This window comes from Pan paniscus, chromosome 20 (genome assembly GCF_029289425.2).
Source record: "Pan paniscus chromosome 20, NHGRI_mPanPan1-v2.0_pri, whole genome shotgun sequence".
Taxonomy (NCBI): Eukaryota; Metazoa; Chordata; class Mammalia; order Primates; family Hominidae; genus Pan; species Pan paniscus.
This window is the reverse complement of record NC_073269.2, coordinates 24,315,034-24,336,713: the sequence shown is the minus strand read 5'-3', so window position 1 is coordinate 24,336,713 and position 21,680 is coordinate 24,315,034. Positions and strand designations below refer to the sequence as shown.

Sequence of the window (21,680 nt, the reverse complement as noted above, 5' to 3'; positions counted from 1 at the left end):
AAAGCATCTGTCCAAACAGCAAGGACTCTATCCGTGATCCTCAGAGTCATCTTGCAAAAATTATGTGATGCACACCTTTTTTCCAGCTGGCCTCATTTTGGCACAGAACAAAACAAAGCCGTCCACACTCCCACGTTCTGGACAACTGGGTGGCTGGATGTCTAGGAAGAAGCAATATCACATTACTTTCTGATTTGTTTTTGGTTTTGGAAGGCTTGGGTGTTAATATGTGTTGTTTTTGTTTTTTTGAGACGGAGTCTCGCTCTGTCGCCCAGGCTGGAGTGCAGTGGTGTGATCTGGGCTCACTGCAAGCCTGACCTCCCGAGTTCACGCCATTCTCCTGCCTCAGCCACCCAAGTAGCTGGGACTACAGGTGCCCACCACTACGCCCGGCTAATTTTTTTTTTTTTTAGTAGAGACGGGGTTTCACCATGTTAGCCAGGATGGTCTCGATCTCCTGACCTCGTGATCTGCCCGCCTCGGCCTCCCAAAGTGCTGGGATTACAGGCATGAGCCACCGCGCCTGGCCTAACCTGCATTTTAATGATGGGCACGCATGCTCACCGTGGTGGGTGGCCTAACCTGTCTTAATATCAAATGATCAGCCAGTGCATTCTCTGGGCAGGGAAGTGACACAGATGTGTCACCCCACCGCCCCCTTGGTGACTGCAAAAGTCTAAAAAGAAAGACAACGGCAATGATTCTAATTGTCATCAAGGACACCAGTGTCACCAACTGCGCCTGGTTTTGCAGGCCCAGTAAACAGACTACATTTCCAGTGTGTTTTACAGTCTGTCACTGGCCACAAGTGCTTGACCAGGGAGCTGAAGGCCAAAAAAAAACTAAAGCCAAGATCAGATCTAACAGCACAGATGCTACTTTGAGCCCCAAAGTGGCCAAGGAACACACATCCCAGCCTGCCCTGTCCAGACCATGGGGCAGGCCTTTGGTCCAAGTGCTGCCCCCTCCCACAGCAGACAAGCCACTCATGGTACGAGGGGAGGTGGGGAGAGAAGAGCAAGACACAAGAGCTGCTTGAACGCCACACACCACTAACGGGGACAACTTGCCAGATATCCACCTAGGCTGTGTTGAAGTCTGCCCAATCCATGGACCACGGAAGCCACAGCCCAGTCTCCTCCCAGGTGAAATAAGGAAATGGAGACGGTAAGCCACATCGGCAATGGCAAGTCCTTCTTTCCAAGACCTCTGCACTTTCCTTCATGACATGGTCTTCCAAAAAAATAGCTGCATAAATCAGATCCTGTCTTGATTACCTCTCTACCAGAGATCAGCATAGTACCTGGCATATAGCAGGTCTGGTCCTGGACCACTGACAATCCAATAAGAGTTGACACCTCAGAAAAGGCACACACAAACACATCCTCAGTGAGGTGTGGCCATTCACAGAGTTCTCATTCCCTCAACCCATGCAGGCCCAAGGTGACTGAGGGACCCTCAGTCCTTACCTTTCAGTTGCAGGATCCCTGGAGAAGAGCCGCATTTTTACCGAGCAACATGCTCTTCCATCCAAAAAAAAAAAAAAACAAATCAAGGCTGGGTACAGTGGCTCACACTCGTAATCCCAGCACTTTCGGAGGTTGAGGTGGGTGGATTACCTGAGGTCAGGAGTTCAAGACCAGCCTGGCCTACATGGTGAAACCCTGTCTCTACTAAAAATACAAAAATTAGCTGGGCGTGGTGGCAGGTACCTGTAATCCCAGCTACTCAGGAGGCTGAGGCAGGAGAAACACTTGAACCTGAGAGGCAGAGGTTGCAGTGAGCTGAGACCACGCCACCACACTCCAGTCTGGGCAACAAGAACGCAACTCCATCTCAAAAAAAAAAAAAAAGAAAACAAATCAAGCTATTTCCATCTGGGTGTGGCCAGTTATTTCTGAAGATCAACCATTTGAAAGAAAGAGACTCTCCCCTACAGGAAAGTGCAGGACTGGATCTGCTACTTATCACAAAAACAAAACAGAAAGAACCGGCCTGGTGCCGTGGCTCATCTATAATCCCAGCACTTTGGGAGGCTGAGGCAGGAGGATCACTTGAGATCAGGAGTTCAGGACCAGTCTGGGGAACATAATAAACCCCATCTCTACAAAAAAAATTAAAAAGAACAACAAAAAAACCCCATCCAGGTGTGGTAGCATGCATCTATGGTCCCACCTACTTGAGAGGCTTGAGCCGAGGTGTTCAAGGCTGCAGTGAGCTACGACTGCACCACTGCACTCTTGCCTGGCCGACAGTGCAAGATCAACTCCAAAAAACAGAGAACCAAAAGCAGCCTCCTCTGCCTGCCAGCTCCAGCCTCATCTGACAGTCCGGACTCGGCATAGGGGCAGCACATGCCCATGACCTTTGGATTGGCCTCACAAAACCAACAGACTCACAACTTCTACCTCTGCGGGTTTTGTTTTTCTGTGTGCACATTTATGGATGCCACAACAGAAACCAAACTATTTTAACCTTCATTTAATTATTTATTTTTAACATCCATATTGAGGTATACTTTACATACCGCAAAATTCAGCCACCGTAAGAGTACAATTCAATGATTTCAGTAAATTTGTGCAATCATCACCACGATACAATTTTAAAATATTTCCATCTTCCCAAAATGTGCCCATGTGTTGTTAATCACTGCTCCCACCCACCCCCAGCCCTGTCCTAGTCAACCACTGGTCACTTTCCATCTCTCAAATAAATTTGCTTTTTGGGGGGACATGCCCTGTAAGTGAAACTATACAACAAGCAGTCCCTGGATCTGCTGTATCCTCCTTAGCGTGGCAAGTCTGAGATTCAGCCATGTTATGGCACACATGAGTAGTTTATAAAGCTGAACAGTAATCTGGTATATAGAGGTAGCAGGTTTGTTTTATCCATGGGACACTGGGTTGCTTCCACTTTTTTTTTTTTTTTTTTTTTTTTGAGACAGTCTTGTTCTGTCACCAGGCTGGAGTACAGCGGCACGATCTCGGCTCACTGTAACCTCTGCCTCCCAGGTTCAAACAATTCTCCGTCCTCAGCCTCCCATGTAGCTGGGACTACAGGTGCACGCCACCACACCAGGCAAATTTCTGTATTTTTAGTGGAGACGGGGTTTCACCATGTTGGCCAGGCTGGTCTCAAACTCTTGACCTCAGGTGATCCGCCTGCCTCGGCCTCCCAATGTGCTGGGATTACAGGCATGAGCCACTGTGCCTGGCCCTGCTTCTACTTTTCGACCAGTATGAATCATGCTGCTGCAGGTGTACCTGTCTGTGTGGACACATTTTCATTTCTCTTGGATAAATTGCTAAGTCATACGGTAAGTTTACAACTAACTCTGTAAGAAACTATCTGGGCTATTTTACATTCCTACCAGCAATGTATGAGGAATTCCAGTTTCTACACTTCCTCCTCAACACTTGTTACTTCCTTTTCTTTTTGTTTTTTACAGCTATACTGGAGCCTTGTTTTATGGTCCAATGTATGATCAACGGAGAACGTTCACCTACAATTGGGAGGATGTATTCTGCATTCACCAGGTATTCTACAGATGTCAGGCTAAGTGAGTTAATAATGTTCTTCAAGTCCTCCAGACCTTGCCGATTTTGTCTAGATGTTCTACCAATTATTGAGAGTGGGATATTGAAATCTCTAACTATAACTGATTAATTTCCATCAATCCTATCAAGTTTATGTTTTCAGGTATTTTGGGGCTCTGCTGACTGTTACGTCTTTCTGAAATATCATATGAAATGTCGCAGCTGGGCACAGTGGCTCACGCCTGTAATCCCAGCAATTTGGGAGGCTGAGGCGGGTGGATCACGAGGTCAGGAGTTCAAGATCAGCCTGGCCAACATGGTGAAACCCTGCCTCTATTAAAAATACAAAAAATTAGCCGGGCGTGGTGGCGGGCACCTGTAGTCTCAGCTACTCAAAGAGGCTGAGGCCGGAGAATCACTGAAACCCACGAGGTGGAGATCGTGCCACTGCACTCCAGCCTGGGTGACAGAGTGAGACTCTGTCTCAAAAAAAATAATAACAACAAAAAAAATAAAGTCGCAGTTTGGCTCTAGTAATTTTTTGGTCTTAAAGTGTCTTTTATCTCTTATTAATACAGTTACTCCAGCTCTCAAACGGTTACTTATGGTACCTCTTTTTCCATCCTTTTATATTATTCCTTGAATCTAAGGGGCGTCACTTATAAACAACATATAATTAAGCTGAATCTTGCTTCTTTTTTTTTTTTTTTTTTTTTTTTTTTTTTGAGACAGACGGAGCTCTGTCACCCAGGCTGGAGTGCAGTGGCATCATCTCAGCTTACTGCAACCTCCGCTTCACGGGTTCAAGTGATTCTCCTGCCTCAGCCTCCCAAGTAGCTGGGACTATAGGTGCGTGCCACCACGCCTGGCTAATTTTTGTATTTTTAGTAGAGACGGGGTTTCACCATATTGGCCAGGCTGCTATCAAACTCCTGACCTTGTGATCCGCCCACTTTGGCCTCCCAAAGTGCTGGCATTACAGGCGTGAGCCACTGAGCCCGGCCTGAATCTTGTTTCTTTACACTATCTGATAGTCCTTGCCTTTTGATTGGGGTATTTAGATCCTTCACAGTTACTGCATTATTGACATGGCTGGATTGACATTTGCCATTTTGTTTTCTACATGTCCTCTTTTTTGTTCCTTTATTTCTCAGTGAATAAAGAAACTGCCTTCTTTCGTGTTAAATATTTTTTAGTGTATAACTTTAATTCTTCTGATGAACTTTTTTTTCTTTTTGAGATGGAGTCTCGTTCTTTCATCCAGGCTGGAGTGCAGTGGCGCGATCTTGGCTCACTGCAAGCTCCGCCTCCCAGGTTCACACCATTTTCCTGCCTCAGCCTCCCAAGTAGCTGGGACTACAGGTGCCCACCACCATGCCAGGCTAATTTTTTTGTATTTTTAGTAGAGACGGGGTTTCACTGCGTTAGCCAGGATGGTCTCGGTCTCCTGACCTTGTGATCCACCTGCCTCAGCCTCCCAAAGTGCTGGGATTACAGGAGTCAGCCACTGTGCCCAGCCCTGATTTTCTTTAAAAACTATATTTTAAAGTTATTTTGTTCAGAGCTGCTCTAGGCATTACAGTAAGCATCTTAATCACAATCTATATAAGACTGATGCTAACTTGATTCCAGTAAGATACAGAAATTTTGCTCCAATATTGCTCCATTTAATTCCCCATCTTTTTTACTAATATGACATATATTTTATCTGTGGATATTATAAACCCAACAAATAATTCGAAGCCTTTGGTTGGTTTCCAGACTGCAGAACTAGTTAAGTCTTTCCAGTTAACCCATGCATTTACCATTTCCAGTGTTCTTTATTTCTTTTCATAGACTCAAGCTGCCAACGTGTCATTTATTTTCAGGCTGAAGAACTGGCAGGTCTACCAGCAATGGATTCCTTCAGTCTTGTTTACCTGACAACGTCTTTTTTGCTTTCATTTTTGAAGGACTATTTTTACTGGTATAGAATTCTGGGTTGGCAGTTTTCTTCTTTGGATACTTTTAACATCATTCAACTCCTTTTTGTTTCCATTGTCTCGAGTCAGAAGTCAGCTGTTCATCTTATTAATGCTCCCCAGATGTGCTGAGTTGTTTTTCTTTTGCTACTTTCAAGATTTTCTTCTTTTCTTTGGCTTTCTACAGTTTGACTATGATGTATCTAGGTCAAGATCTCTTTGTACTTATGCTATTTAGGGTTTGTTGGGATCCCTGGATGAGTTTCTCCTCAAGTATGTTTTTGTCCATTATTTCTTCAAATAGTTTTTCTATCTTGCCCCAACCTTGGGCTAAAACAGAGCCGCTGTGTCTCCCCACTTGCCCATCTCCAAGACTGTTACTCTCATCTACAAGGCCACAGGCAGGGTTGCTACCACTCTAAAATGAACAGTCCTCCTCCTTTTCACCCACACAGCGAAGCTGTTGGTCCTCACAGCTGACAGTGGCTGGACAGAACCTCTTTACCAAACAGATGGGAGAGGGCATGGGAATAGCTCCAGGCCAAATGCCATAGAGTCTCACTGTTCTCACCTGAAATTCAGCAGTTACAGGCATAAATACTTCTCAGATTGTTGTATGCCCCTGCTCAATTTTTCCAGAATGCTGAGATTGTTTCATTTTGCTTTTGTCAATTCTGCCAATCTCCTCATTCAACACAACCAGAAGTTGCCCTCCACCCTCAATTTATGTAGAATATAAAACACTCACACAAGTTGGGAGACTGAGAGAGAAAAACTGCTGAGTTAAAGAGCGACAGGGAGGGGAGTAAAAGATGGAGGCAGAAAGCTGATTCTACTACTGTATCTGCCTCTGCATGCTCCAAATCATCCAACATAGCAATATGTACACTATACACACACATGCAAACATATATATTTCTTGATGATTCCAATTCACCAGCCACTAAAGAAAAAGGAAATTCTCTCTCCTAGAAGCCATCAGAAACTGCCTCTAGCTTTCAATATGCCCAGATTCGGTCATAAGACGGTAATAAGTTAGCATGAAAGAAAAAAAGGTAGTTTTGAAAAATACCCAAATAGAAACTCTATAAACAAAATACTATACAGCAATGAAAATGGATTAACTACTGGTATGCACAACAATATGGGTAAATCTCACAATGTTGAGTGAAAGCAGGAAGATAAAAGGTACATAGTATATAATCCCACTTATTTAAAGTACCAAAGCAGGAAAAACTAATCCATATTGTCAAGAAAGTGATTACCCTTGCAAGACAGTGACAGCAAGCAAGCATGAGGGGGCTTCAGAGGTGCTAGTAATTTTTTTTTGTTTTTTGAGACAGAGTCTCACTCTGTCCCCAGGCTGAAGTACAGTGGCGCGATCTCGGCTCACTGCAAGCTCCGCCTCCCAGGTTCACACCATTCTCCTGCCTCAGCCTCCCAAGTCGCTGGGACTACAGGCACCCGCCACAACACCCAGCTAATTTTTTTGTATTTTTAGTAGAGATGGGGTTTCACCGTGTTAGCCAGGATGGTCTCAATCTCCTGACCTTGTGATCCACCCGCCTCGGCCCCCTAAAGTGCTGGGATTACAGGTGTGAGTCACCACGCCCAGCTGAACTCTGAGTTTCTTTAACACTTAACTTCTCCCTCACAATCCACTGACCTACCCTGCAGGGGAACATGGTGATTACAGGAGAAAATGCATGTCAGCAGCCCAGGAATGCACAAGGGACCCCATGCACATGGACTGCAGATTCCCATGAACATGGACTCCTCCTCTTCCTGCCTTGACTCCACACCAGCCCCTCACTGCTCACCCCTGCTGAGCTGTCATGGACTGGTCTCTGGCTGAAAACATAGAGAAAGGAAAAGGAGACTTGGACCTATAGTTTTATTTCTGGAACTTTAGAAGAGGACCTTGGTTTTAGAATGAGGACTGCAGACAGCAGAGTCAGACAGAAAAGCCCTCTTTGGACAGCAGGACTACAAAGTATATTTCCTCAGACTAGGAGGGTTTGTCAACAGGAGCAGGCTTGGGTTTTCCCATTTATCTTCCCATTTTAAACGCTGTGAACACCAGATGATCTCTGAAGTCCTCAGGATCCCAACAGTTTGGGTTGCAAAAACGAATTTGACATAAGACTGCAGGGTGGGGTCATCCTGTGGGGTTAGCTGACACGGGAAGGTGAGGAGCCACCAGCTGTCCCTTATGAACAGGCGTGGAGAGACAGGCCCTCCACAGGGAGAGGACTCCAGTGGGCGGTGAGAAGAGAGAGCAACGGGCCACAGAGGAGTTTGTCACAGGGCCAGCCGGGAAGCTATGGCCACACCACAGCCCTCAGTGGGTGTCTGGGCATGAACATTCTGGAGAGCTCCAAGGGGAGGGGTGATGCAAGAGGAGGTGCTGGGTCTGAATTTCTCTTTACAGAGAGAAAGGAAGGTTTTGAAGTCAAGAAATAGGTGGTAGATTGGGTCTTATTTTTATTTCAAGCTTTTACCTTAAGAGACTCATAAAAGGTGAATATGAGGAAAGTCACTCTTGAAGTAATCAGTGTTGACTAAGGACAAACCAACAGAGCAAGCCAAAGACCAGCACCAAGTGAACATGGAGTCGAGTGAGCATCCCGTACCCGCTCCGAGGAGGGTGCCCTGGGCTGGGCTCCCAACTCTATCCCTAGCCAAGTGACCAAGGAAGGTGTAGCATTCCTGGCCCTCTGACCTCTAGATCTGAAAAGCAGGGAAGCATAACCAAATGAATAACTCAAGTGTCCCTACAAACCAAAAGCACCGAGTTGGACAGACAGCAGGTGCATGGGTGGCAAAGGCCTACTGATGGCAGGGGAGCTGATGGAATGTGCCACTCCTTCTCCTGTGAGACCCACACTCTGTGCCACTTGCAGTTGGGACCTGGGGCCCTAGAATGGCCACAACAGCACAGCTGCCAGTGGTGGGTGATGCCCGAGCTGAGCCTACAGCCCTCTCCACAACCCCGCCAAGCTGTTACCAACAGGCCTGGAGTGTGGCCAGCCCCAACCTGGGCACACTGGGCTTGTCTCCAGGTTCCAGCCCCTCCCGCTGGCTCCTCCCACTCACCTGTGTGAGGTGCGCATGTCCACGGGCCCATCGCCCACCAGCCCTTCGCCTCTGCCCATGGCCACGGCCGTGGCCTCTGTTGCCCTCAGCAATCCTTGGGTTGGACCTGCTCCCGGCTCAGGTGTCACCCTCATGTCTCCATCAGTGTTTAAATCTGAAGCCAACAATCCTCTCTCCATTTTTATTTTCTTGCTCTCCACATCGTCCTCTGTTGGGTCCCGTTCAAGCGCTCGTTTCTGACTCCGTGTTCGGCATGCTTCTTCGGTCATTCTGAACTTGGGAGGGAGGAGAAGACACAACATTTTAACTGGGTGCAATGAAGGTGCCACCTTCTTGGAGACTTTTCAGTGTTGCTTTCAGTGTTTTCCTCCCTATGGGAAGGATGGCAAAAGAATGTACAACAAACGCAGGGCCCAGAAAAGTATCCCCAGGACATTTCATCACTGCCTTGAGGAAGGCTAGGCAGGAGGGGGGTGTCCCCAGCCTCCACTGTGTGGCTGAACATTGGTGGAGCCAAGCTACACCCTGCCCTGTTGGGGGCCAGAGGCAGCAGGGTGCTGAACAGGAGCAGTGGAAGGCGGCTGCTTATCAGCAAGGAAAGGCTCAACAGCAAACAGAGGAAAAGTTGTTCTAGATCTCAACTACCTGCCTTTGGGATTTTCAGCACCTGCAATGTCTGGAATCCAGGAGGGCGGTGACTGCACTGTTCCAGGAGCAGGGTCGGGGCCTGGGACTAGCCCTACACTGTGGTGACTCGAGTTAACCCCAGCTTCTCCCCTTCAGGGAAGGGAGGTCTCCTCACTCCCTGCTCACCTCTGGGGAGTGGGGACTGGGGATCACATTTAACCCTTTGGTTGCCAGTGAGGTACACTTTGAGTAGAGTGAGGCCTGGCCCATCAACGTGCCACTGCCCTGTACCTGCAGCACACACATATCTTGATTTAAAGAAGAAAGAAAAAGAAGAAAAAAACAGCTGAGTCAGTTTTTGATCCCATGACATCACTGGCTCCACATGACCCTTCCCAGGATTCAGTCGGAGAGACAAAGCACTTTCCAGAAAACCAGTCTGAACCGGTTCCAGACAACAGGCTGAAGTGTTGTTAACCCTCACGGAGACAGGACGACAGCACAGCAATGTCTGTCTGCAGGGAGGCGGCTGGCATTCCACAGCAGGGTCTGGGACACTGGCACTCTTAAAGGGACTGCTCTAATCCCGGCCTCGACATCCCAACAGGACAGGGCACAGGAATTGAGACAGAGAGAGTCAGGTTCTTAAAAAAGCATCCCAGTGTTTACCAGAGGACAAAAGAGAAATTTAGCAGCTGAGCTCTAGTGGAATTCCCGAAGTGTCACAGTTTTCCATGGGACAGTTGGTGCCCACTTGGGCCCCACAGAGAACCCTGATTCACACCTGTGGCATGCTCTATGCTGAAGCCCTCTGGTCCTATCTGTGTCCTCATAGGCAGGGCACTCATCTTGCCAGAGCCTTAGTTTCCTCACTGGCAAACACCCTGGGGAAGCCTGTCCCAGGTAGAGCCAGGCAGACCCAGTCTGGAAGCTGGGGGCAGCACAAGGCAACACAGGGGTCCTGTCACCATCCATGGGACGCACTCCAGAGCTGACTCATCTGCAGCTTCCTTAAAGGAGCCAATTTCACAAATGAGCAATAGCGCAAGGCCCTGCCCAAATGTGCCCCCTCATGCACTCAAACTGAAAGGAAAGAAAGAGACAGCTGCTTCACGCTCCTGGAGCCAGAGGGAAAGCAGGCCGTCTACAGGCGTGTTGTGCCAGTGTGGTCCAGCCAGGGCACCCGGGCACCGGCTTGAAACACTGGGGTCTCCTCAAGGCCAGGAAATCCCTGGTGTGCTTCACACAGGCCCAGAGCAGCTCTGTGCTCCCTACCCTGTCTCACCACCACCCAGGTGCCATGGCTGACCCCTAACATGACCAGGCTGAGGCAGGGAGACTCCGAATCTCAAGGGCACAGGTTTTCAGACTTGCCTCCACCTGTCCCCAGCCCCTCCGGCATCCCAGCCTGCACCTACCACCTATCCCACACCAACTGTGCGGCCTCCGCTGCCCCCGGCCACCCTGTCCACCCCCGCCCCCGCTCCTGCTCAGCTGCCCCTCAGCTCCTCCGTGGAATGGAGCCCAGGTAGAGGTCGAATGTGGAGGTCATGGCCTCACTTCTCTGGGGGAGATGAGGAATGCTACGGTGTCCCTCTCAGCCCTGAAGTTCTATGGTCTCTGTCCTTCCTTCCTCCGACATGCCTTGCCCATAAACCCCATCTGAACTGCTCACTAACAGGTTGTCTGTCTCGCCTCCCACGAGACCACAGATATGTCACTGCCCTCAGAGTGTGGGTCCCCTCCTCTCATTTCCCTCACTTTGGGAGGGGTGGGACATTTCTCCTTCAAGCACTGCCTTAGACAGCAGGTATGTGCACTCCCAGGCCCAGGGCAGGGAAAAGCCTGTTTAGGTGAGAGATGAGGGGAGGCCAGGACCTCGGACAAGTAAGGGCCCCACTCTACGGATGAAGCTTCCCAGTCTGGCCTTATAACTACTGTTGGGGATGAGGTCCCCAGGTGGACAGGGAGAATGCACCTCCACCTCCAGGACATAGCACCCTTCCCTGTGACTCAAAGAAACCCCCATGCTCCCCACTCTGCCCCTGTTCCAGCCAGGCAGGGCCCCTCCCAGCACAGCCTCCCACCCTGTAAGCCCTGGGCTCAGTTCCATGAAGCCCATTTGAACCCAAGACCCTGAATGAGTTCTCGAAGCTGCTCCAGCCCACATGGACAAGGTGGAACTGACAACCAGATCAGGGGGGCCGTGCCTGTGTGGCCTCACTTCGTTCTCACTGGTATAGGACCAGAGGCTACCCAGAGGTTCTGAGAGATGCAGGATGGAGCAGGGCCTCAGGTGCCCAGCAGAGCTGCTCCCTCCAGCCCCAGAGACCTCTCTTGTTGGGCCCCCTGTTGTGGTAGCAGGTCAGAGTCCTCAGCAGAGGGCTGGGTGGCGTGTACTCAGGGTGCACAGCAGCTCACTATGAAGCCTAAGGCCTGGAACTCTGCCAATCCCAGGCCCGGCACTGACGGCTGGCCTCACAGCGCCCGCCTGCCCTATGCCTGTGCCTCCCAGAGGCAGGCCACTGCGGGGCGGGGCCCTGCGGCACCCCTCCCCCACCTCAGGAAGGACAGGCACAGCTGGAGGGGGTGGGGCCAGCCCCCGAGTGCAGGGGGCTCCTTTGGCAGGAGCCTCCTCCACTGCCAAGACCAATGACGCAGGGCCTGCTACTGGCCAATCCTCGGCCACCACAGGACACTTGCTCCTGGGGAGGGCAGGTGCCAGTAAGGAGTGGCTCCTCCCTCCTCGAAGCAAGCGGGACTAGTGCCCCCAGCACAACAGGGCTGGCAGCCACCGCACAGCAAGCACAGACCCAGGAGCAAAGTTATCAGGAAGAAGAAAGCGCGACAGATGACTCCTGCAAAGAGCAGTGGGGGGTGCATTAGAACACTTCCTAAAAGTAGGTGAAGAGGCTAGGTCACCCTGACTGGCAAATGAGGATTCATTTCAAAATTCCCAGTGACAGGGGAGAGTGAGGGGAAGGCAGCTCCGGTGGCAGAAGTTCCAGGCAAGGGCTGTGCGGGAGCTGCCAGTGCATGGAGAGCAGCCCCGTCCTGGGGGCTGAGATCCTCTGCCGGCTGCTGCCTGCACAGACAGATCCCAACAGCAGCGTGCCCATTTGAAAGGGGAGAGCACTGAGGCTGCCAGGGCTGCCTGAGACACAAGGTTGAAGGTCAGCCTCACCCTCCTCCTCACTCTCTCCAAACACCCCAGGCCGGGCTGCAAGCCAGCACAGATGAGCAGCACCAGCAAGGTTGAGTGGGCATCGGTCTCCTCTGATACGTCCCGCACACACTGGGCTGGCAGGTGGTGGGGGCGTAGCCCAGCTCTTCCTCAACTAGGGGCCAAAAAGGACAGGTTCCAGCCACACTAGAGACCCCACACAGGTACAGCGCAGCTCTGACCGGGAGCACCTCCATGGGCTTTAGGGCAGATAGGAATGCTGCTTTATTTTCGTAAAATGCCACCATCCAACTGGCCTGAGAGCCTCAGGCAGAAAACATGTTCTAGAACAATTCCAAAAGGCTGACTGATGCTGTGGCAGGAACCAGAACTCTTAAAGAGGACTTGGGGGACAAACAGAAGGCACCCAGCACACTTCTGGCACACCAGGCCAGTACGCATCTCTTGATAATTAAAAGAGAAATTAAGTACATGACACAAATCATAAAACCAAACCCCTGAGATCACACTGCTAATACTAACTCTACCATAAAATGCCATCTGTGGCACCCATCACTAACATACCCATAGTAACACCCTTATTTCAGACAGGAAGAAAGTCAGGCTTCACAGTAAGTGGGTTAAAGCACTGGCAGGAGCAGCAGGGCTGATGCTCTGAACGGTGGATTTTAGGCGTCTTTCTGCCTCCTCACCCGACAGCAGCTCACCGAGCCTCCACTGTGGGCTGGGGACTCAGTGGTGAACAAGACAGAGGGAACACCATCCACCCCCATGCTGGAAAACGAGCGAAATGACAGAGGGTGTTGGTGACGGCGCTGTGGGGACACGAGGCAGAGCACGGGGCAGTCAGAGCACACAGAGGGACGGGGGCTGGGTGGAACGGGCGGCACCGGAAGCCAGCCCTGAAGGAGACAGGGCCTGAGCGGAGACATGTGCTGGGGGAAGCACTGGCCCAGGCCGGAGGGGAGGAATCTGGCTTGCTCTAAAGGATCACCTGGCTGGAGGACTGCAGGGCAGGGGAGCGGTTCCTATGGTGCAGCTACACTGGGGAAGGGGACAGAGCAGAGGGGAGTTGGGGTACTCCGGAGGGGGTTGCTTTCTTTCACTTGTTTTTGCCTGAGCAACTGGACCAGTGGGGCTGGCTTTTCTGAGATGGGGAGAAGCAGATTTGAGGAAGGAAGGTTGGGCTACAGTTCGGATGTGCTGAGTGTGAGGCCCACGATGAGCCCCACGGAGATGCTGAGGAGCAGAGCCCTGAACCTGGGGGCAGCCACTGTCCTCAAGAGGCACAGGGCACCTCAGGGCACCTCTTCCTATCAGGAAGGAAGAAGGGCCCATGAAGCAACCAGTGCTGAGTCAGATGATGACAACGGGGTCCAGGTGCTAGCCTCGCTAGCTGTGAGCTGCGCCCAACACTCAAGACACAAGGACCCTGTAGGCACACAGCTGCAGCAAGCCTGCGCCCAGGTGCCCACCTCCAGAGCGCCCCTGTGGCCCTGCCCTTCACACAGATAGATGCACAGCACAGATGGGCCTCTGGACCCAGAACCCCTGTCTACTCTCCTCCCGGCAGCATAGCCCGAGGAAGCTCCCAAAGCCACATCCTGGATCTGTACCCCCTTCAGTGGCTCTCCCACTTCCTAAGAGTCAAACCAGGGTACCTTGTTGTGGCCCAGAAGGACCTGTTGAGGGGGTAAGGAGAGAATAGGTGGGCCAAGTTTTGGCACTGGCAGCGCCTGCCTGACAAGCATACTTCTTTCCCATGCAGAACAGACACCTCCATCTGCTCAGAACTGTGGCCCGAGCCACTTCCTGACGCACATCTCTGAGTAACAGTGACTAGGACTCATTCCGGAAGGAAGCCACACCGGAAACAGCAGCTCTGGACTTCTCAATGTCAAACTTCATTAAGGCCAAGTACGAGAGACACAACTTAACTTGAGAGACAGAAAGGTGTTCCAAGCAGTCAGCTCCTACAACTAGACACAGCAGGGAACAGAGACTTGGTCTCAGCTCCATCACACACACGCTGGCTGGCCATGGGCCAGGGGAGAGGTCTGTCAATCAACCACAGGACCAAGGACACAAGATGGACACAGAAGCTTCAGTGGGCCGAGAGGATGCCACTGCCCCTTCTTCCACAGTGTTTATCAAAGATGTCCATGCAGCTTAAATTATCTACCCTCTGTGCCACATGCTAGATAGAGACTCTCAAATTCTAAACAGTCAACCCAAACTTTTTTCTTTAAGAACAAGGTCTCACTATGTTGCCCAGGCTGGACTCAAACACCTGGGCTCAAGTGATGCTTGAGCTGAGCCTCAGTTTCCCCATCCCTACTTCACAGACAATGCTGTGTGAAGAAAAATGGAAAGAACTGTGGGAGAAAAGTTGCAGAATAGCATAGTACCATTTACATGGTTTAAAAAAAAAAAAGGTGTATATAGGGAAAAAACTGAAAGTAACTTCACTAAAATCAAAACTGAAAGGAACTGGACCAAAATCAGTGGTAGTAATCTCTGAAGAGTAGATTATTAAGAAACTTTCACTTACTATAGTAAACATTCCTGTATTGCTTGAATTCTTTAACAGTGACTATGAATCAGTCCTGTATTCAAAGAAAGCAAGGATTAAAAAAGAAAACCAGATAAAACAACAGCCCCACCTGCTAAGGATGAGAATCAAAAGCACAAGTGTGAAGCCAGGCACAGTGGCACATGCCTGTAGTCCCAGCTACTCAGGAGACCAAGGCAGGAGCATCACTTGAGCCCAGGTGTATGAGTCCAGGCTGGGCAACATAGTGAGGCCATGTTTCTTAAAGAAAAAAGGAAAGAAAGAAACTAACAAAGAAAGACAGTACCTCATCCAGGCGAGGAGGAAGGAGGCTCCCTAGGGTGAGAAGCTCTGGAGAGAGGGGGAAGCTGGCTCCTCCAATACTCCAACGCATAGGACTAAGGACACAAGATGGACACAGAAGCTTCAGTGGGCCGAGAGAGGATACCACTGCCCATTCTTCCACAGTGTTTATCGAAGATGTCCACGCAGCTTAAATCATCTACCTTCTGTGCCACATGCTAGAGACTCTCAAATTCTAAACAGTCAACCCAAACCCCCCAGCTCATTCCCACAGCCCGCCTTCTATATAGGCCACAAGCCTCCCTGAGTGGCTACAACCACCAGGCCACAGCGTACCTCACCAGAGCCCTGGCAACAATCTCCGTGCCACTCAGGAGCTTCATCTCTCACTGCAACTCAATGTTAAGCTCTCAATGGCAGAAACTTTTTTTCACCATTCATCTTCATTTTCAGTGTAGAGCAAACAGTATGGGCTTGGTATGCACTGCTGAGTTACGCCTACGTTTCTGTAAATTAGACTCATGAAGCATGTGATTCCCAGGGTTGCCCTACAGGGCAAAGAGGAGCAAACAAGTAAAGTGCTTTCATTTAAAACTCCAAGACATGGGGACTGAGATGGCGTCTCCCAGACTGAGGCCAGGGCAGGAAAAGGAATTAGGCGAGACGTTCCAGGCAGGGGAACAGCATGCGCCAAGCAGCTGAGCAGGGAGGCTTTCAGGCCAAGGAAGGGAAGGCCGTGGTGAGTCCTGAACTACAGGCTTTCTCAAAAGGAGAAGAGATGTCTACTACTCACTGGCTGACGCTGGGTTCTTAACCCTTGGTGGCCTGAAAAGTAAAGACACACCAGAGATACAGACATCTTCTCTCTCTCATGTTATCAGGATGGACCCCAGCCCAGTCAGCTGGCTAGGAGCTCCCTGAGCCTTCAAAGACCCCAGACTGAGAGATCGTCTCCCTGCAGTGGTCCTAGGATAAGACTAGCAGTGGGGAGGTGCAAGCTGGCTGGAGCCAACTACCTCTCGCTGAGAGCCTGCATGAGTTGGAGATGGGCATGTGTCATCCCACAAGGTACAGGCAACTGAAGTCTGGCTGGGTGAAGGTCCAGGCTAGGTCTGAACTCAGGCCACCATGCCTCTGTCTAGGTGGCCACTCTGATAAGCCTTCCACAGTGTGCAAAGGGCCTTTTGTTAATCTTTTTTTTTTTTTTTTGAGACAGAGTCTCAGTCTGTTGCCCAGGCTGGAGTGCAGTGGCATGATCTCGGCTCACTGCAAGCTCCGCCTCCCGGGTTCACACCATTCTCCTGCCTCAGCCTCCCCAGTAGCTGGGACTACAGGCGCCCATCACCACGCCCGGCTAATTTTTTGTATTTTTTAGTAGAGACAGGGTTTCACCGTGTTAGCCAGGATGGTCTCGATCTCCTGACCTCGTGATCCACCAGCCTTGGCCTCCCAAAGTGCTAGGATTACAGGCGTGAGCCACCGAGCCTGGCCTTGTTAATCATTTTTACACTGCTTTCACCTGAAGTGACAGGCACAGGTGGGGCTCAAAGGAGAGCTGCATACATGTGAGGAGGAGGATGGAACAGCCATCCTCAGATGTCTCCAGGCAAGACTGAATCTAGACTTGCCCTGCCTGGGGCTATGGAATAAGCTCTGGGAGGCCCCTGGGAAGAACCTCTCAGCCAGAAGGTATGAGCCCTCAGAATGTCCCAACCACTCACCAGATAACAGGCTCTGTGACAGCAGGTACAACACCTTGTCCATGTCCCTGAAGTGGACCCACTTCTGCAAGAGTGTCAGTCACAGAGCAGGTGTGCTGCACATACTGGATGCCTGGGCAGAGGTGTCACAGATAGGAGTGCTCTGAGTTGAAGGACTGGATCGGACACTTCAAACTCACTTTCAGCTCTGGGATCCTCAGGGTTTCATCCAAATCTATTGCTCCTTTGTAATTAATAGAAGCATGGGGATCTTCTAATTTTTAAGTGCAAAACACCCAACACTGATTGAGCATCTACCCCACAACCACCTGTAAGGTAAATACTCTCATCAGCCGCCTTTTTGCAGGTGGGGAAACCAAGGCACAAAAGTACCCAGTCAGCCATCAGAAGGCCCCATCAACCACTCAAAGAGTCAGACCTGAAGATTCCAAAGGACATGGGGAGCACTGGACCTGTACAATTTGGGCTTGACCTCGCCCTCTCACACCAAGGGGTCCAGATGAGATATTAAGTGATTACGACTTTATTGTCATGAATGAGAGCAAACCTTTTGGTGTTTGCCTTTGCCTTCAAAGTATGGTTAAGTTCTGCTGTAGCGCAACAGAGGCAGCACTCCTAAAAACCACTGCGGGATGCAAACCCATGTGATAAAAACACAGGGCTTATGGACATAAGGGTTAGGGACACAGTACTCCAAAACTTCATCTATGACGTAAGATAGGAGCCCAAGCAATGACACATGTGGATATATGGGCAGCACAGCTACACACATGCTCAGTGGCTAAGAAATACACAAATGTTGCATGTCTGACCCTCACCTAGGGGAAGACTTACTGCTTGCCGTGAGCATGGGTGGGCTGCCATTTCTGCTGGAGGGAGGCTGTCTGACCCCGGAAAGGGATAGGGTGTGGCCCATAATATGCGGGACCCCGAGGGGACTTGGAGCATGTCTGAGGTGTGGGCAGTTTTATTTCATGTACTCACAGGTGCTCTACTATATTAAACTGGTAACAGTTTTCTAGATTCACCTAATGCAAGAGTTGGCAAACTTTTTCTCTTTTTTTTTTTTTTTTTTGAGATGGAGTCTCGCTGTGTCGCTCAGGCTGGAGTGCAGTGGCACGATCTCGGCTCACTGCAAACTCTGCCTCCCGTGTTCACTCCATTCTCCTGCCTCAGCCTCCCGAGTAGCTGGGACTACAGGCGCCCGCCACCATGCTCGGCTAATTTTGTTTTTGTATTTTTAGTAGAGATGGTGTTTCATCGTGTTAGCCAGGATGGTCTCGATCTCCTGACCTCGTGATCCGCCTGCCTCAGCCTCCCAAAGTGCTGGGATTACAGGCGTAAGCCACCACGCCTGGCCAGTAAACTTTTTCTTAAAATGCTACACAGTAAATAATTTTGGCTCTGCGGGCCATTTAGTCTCTGTCAGGAATGCTCAGCTCTGTGGTTCTGACAGGACAGCTGTCCCTCGAGACCCTTGGAGGATTATTTCCAGGAACTCCCGGGATGCCAAAATTCCCAGATGCTCAATCCCAGATATAAAATGGTGTAGTATTAGCATACAACCTACGTACATCCTTCCATATGCTTTAGTGAGTCACCTCTAGATTACTTATAATACTCCATAAAATGTAAATGCTACGTAAACAGCTGTTATACTATAGTTTTACTTGTATTATTTTATGTTGTATTTTTTTTCCATTATTTTCCTTCAAAAAAAAAATTTTTTTTAAGACCCAGAGTCTTGCTCTGTCACCCAGGCTGGAGTGGAGTGGCGTGGCACAATCTCAGCTCACTGCAACCTCTGCCTCTGGGGTTCAAGCAATTCTCCTGCCTCGGCCTCCCGAGTAAGTGGGACTACAGGCACATGCCACCACGCCTGGCTAATTTTTTGTATTTAGTAGAGACGGGGTTTCACTGTGTTGCCCAGGCTGGTCTCGGACTCCTGAACTCAGGCAATCCACCTGCCTCGGCCTCCCAAAGTGCTAGGATTACAGGTGTGAGTCACCGTGCCCAGCCCCCAAAAAAATTTTTTTAAGAGATGGGGTCCCACTGTATTGCCCAGGCTGGTCTCAAGCTCCTGGGCTCAAGAGATCCTCCTGCCTCAGCCTCCCAAGTAGCTAGAATTACAAGCACATACCACCATGCCTGGCTTACCCCAAATATTTTCAATCCACGGTTGGTAGAACTCAAAGACACAAAACACAAGGATATGGAGGCCCAACTGTACATACCTGAATGGGCATGTCTGCGAATTAAACTTTATTTACCAAAACAGGCCACCACCTTGTGGGCCATAGTTTTCCAATCCCTAGCCTAGTGTTTCTCCTGAACAAAACCACACGCAACCATCGCAACATTTGTGTTATACCTCGACGGTCCTCTAACACATCAATTGTGTTGGAACAAATCTGCTTTTCCAAAATAAGCCTTATAGCAGAATGGACTACAGAGAAAAGTAGGTTTCAAAAACAGAAACCTAAGGGGGTGGGGGGCAGGCACAGTGGCTCACACCTGTAATCCCAACTCTTTGGGAGGCCAAGGAGGGAGGATCACTACAGCCTAGGAATTCAAGATGAGCCTGGGCAACAAAGGGAGACTTCGTCTCCAATAATTTTTTTTTTTTTGAGACAGGGTCTCACTCTGTCACCCAGGCTGGGGGCAATGTCTCCATCTCAGCTCACTGCAACCTCCGCCTCCCAGGTTCAAGCGATCTTCCTACCTCAGCCTCCTGAGTAGCTGGGACCACAGGTGGGTGCCAACACACCCAGCTCATTTTTTGTATTTTTGGAACAGATGGGATTTCACCATGTTGCCCAGGCTGGTCTCGAACTCCTGAGCTCAGGTGATCCACCCACCTCGGCCTCCCAAAGTGCTGGGATTACAGGCAGTGAGCCACTGCACCTGGCCTTCTGATAAAAAATTTTTAAGCCGGGTGCGGTGGCTCATGCCTGTAATCCCAGCACTTCGGGAGGCCAAGGTGGGCAGATCACCTGAGGTCGGGAGTTCAAGACCAGCCTGACCAACATGGAGAAACCCTGTCTCTACTAAAAATACAAAGTTAGCCGGGCGTGGTGGCGCATACCTATACTCCCGGCTACTCCAGGGTCTGAGGCAGGAGAACTGCTTGAACCCAGGAAGTAGAGGTTGCGGTGAGCCAAGATTGCGCCATTGCACTCCAGCCTGGGCAACAAGAACGAAACTCTGTCTCAAAAGCAAAACAAAAACAAAAAATAAACAAAAAAAAAAACCACAAAAAATTTGGCCAGGTGTGGTGGCTCACGCCTGTAATCCCAACACTTTGGGAGGCCAAGACGGGTGGATCACGAGGCCAGGAGCTCGAGACCAGCCTGGCCAAGATGGTGAAACCCCATCTCTACTAAAAATACAAAAATTAGCCAGGTGTGGTGGCGGGCACCTGTAATCCCAGCTACTCGGGAGAACTGCTTGAACCCAGGAGGCGGAGGTTGCAGTGAGCTGAGATCGCTCCACTGCGCTCCAGCCTGGGCGACGGAGCAAGACTCCGTCTCAAAAAAAAAAAAAAAAAATTAAAAAAAATTTAAAAATAGCCAGTTGTGGTGGGACACACCTGTGGTCTCAGCTACGCAGGATGCTGAGGTGGAAGGACTGCTTGAATCCAGGAGGTCAAGGCTGCAGTGAGCTGTGATTGTGCCACTACACTCCAGCCTGGGCAACGGAGCAAGACCTTGTATGTGGGGGGCACAGCGGACAGACTCGAACGTGTAAATTAAATCCAGAGCAAGGACTCAAGGTTAACTCTTTTGACAAGTCAGAAGGAAATTTATTTTCAAAAAGTGCTATGTGCAGACAAGACAGCTTGCTACAGGGTCAATTTTATACTGTCCCAAAAGCCCACACTTAGAACACTCAAGATAAATAGGTCCCTGGTAGAAGGAAATTACATGCTATAAACTCAATTGCTGCAGTGGATGAAACTTTAACCCAGTTACAGAAACAAGCACTCCCTAAGCACAGGTGCCTGAGAATCACACCAAAGCCCTAAGGAAAAGCACAGGGCTGAGAAGGACCTGAGGGGCATAAGCCCAGCCTGGGGGCCCAGGAGAAGCCTCGCTGAGGAGGGGAGGTTTCAGTCACAGTGCAAGCACAAGGTGTGAACCAAACACACCACTGAGGCTGATTGCTGGAGGAATGGGGGCTACAGGGATGCCCAGTGGCAGGAAGGGAGTCACAGGGCACGGGCTTCCCGGGTAACCAGGACTGGCCATCACCTTTGAGGACTGAGGGAGAGCGAGGTCGTTTGTGCCAGGGAAATCCTGAGGACACATTACCTGGTTTTGAGGGGATGCACAGGAGGACAAGGTCCACACCCAGCTAGTGTGACCTCTCCCAGCTAATGCTCTGCCATACACGACTGTCCCACTCTGGGGCAGGATCTGGACAGGCAGGTAACCTATATCATGTCCTGTCCCACAGAATGAATCAAGGTCCGAAAACAAAGTTACTGTGGGTGGCTAAAGGTCTGCGTGTGGTACATTTTGCCTGTGGCTTTAGCTCCTCAGCCCAGCCCCAGCCCAGGGGTTCAGCAGAACCACCAGGACCTGTCCTGCCTACTGCCACTCCCTGCCTTGGTCCTTCAATTCTGCACGTCACTTCACCCCCCCAGGCCTGGGGGCAATCTATGTCCTGTCCAGCTCACAATGGGGCTCCCTGGACTTGGGG

The 21,680-nt window shown here is 50.3% G+C and overlaps 1 protein-coding gene across 28 annotated transcripts in view; it reads right to left on the bottom strand.

Annotated features, from left to right (window-relative positions):
• GATAD2A (GATA zinc finger domain containing 2A) overlaps positions 1-21,680 on the bottom strand; it is a 124,942-nt gene that overhangs the window by 34,597 nt on the left and 68,665 nt on the right. For 16 of the 28 annotated variants that reach the window (XM_057300693.2, XM_034946276.4, XM_034946278.3 and 13 more), the window contains one exon: positions 8,594-8,868. In XM_057300693.2, the coding sequence (XP_057156676.1) occupies positions 8,594-8,862 (269 nt within the window). In that variant the 5' untranslated portion in view covers positions 8,863-8,868. Of the gene's footprint in view, positions 1-8,593; positions 8,869-16,979; positions 17,289-21,680 lie in introns of those variants that run through there. The other 12 variants (XM_008970980.6, XM_055104074.2, XM_063600050.1 and 9 more) reach the window with 2 other exon arrangements.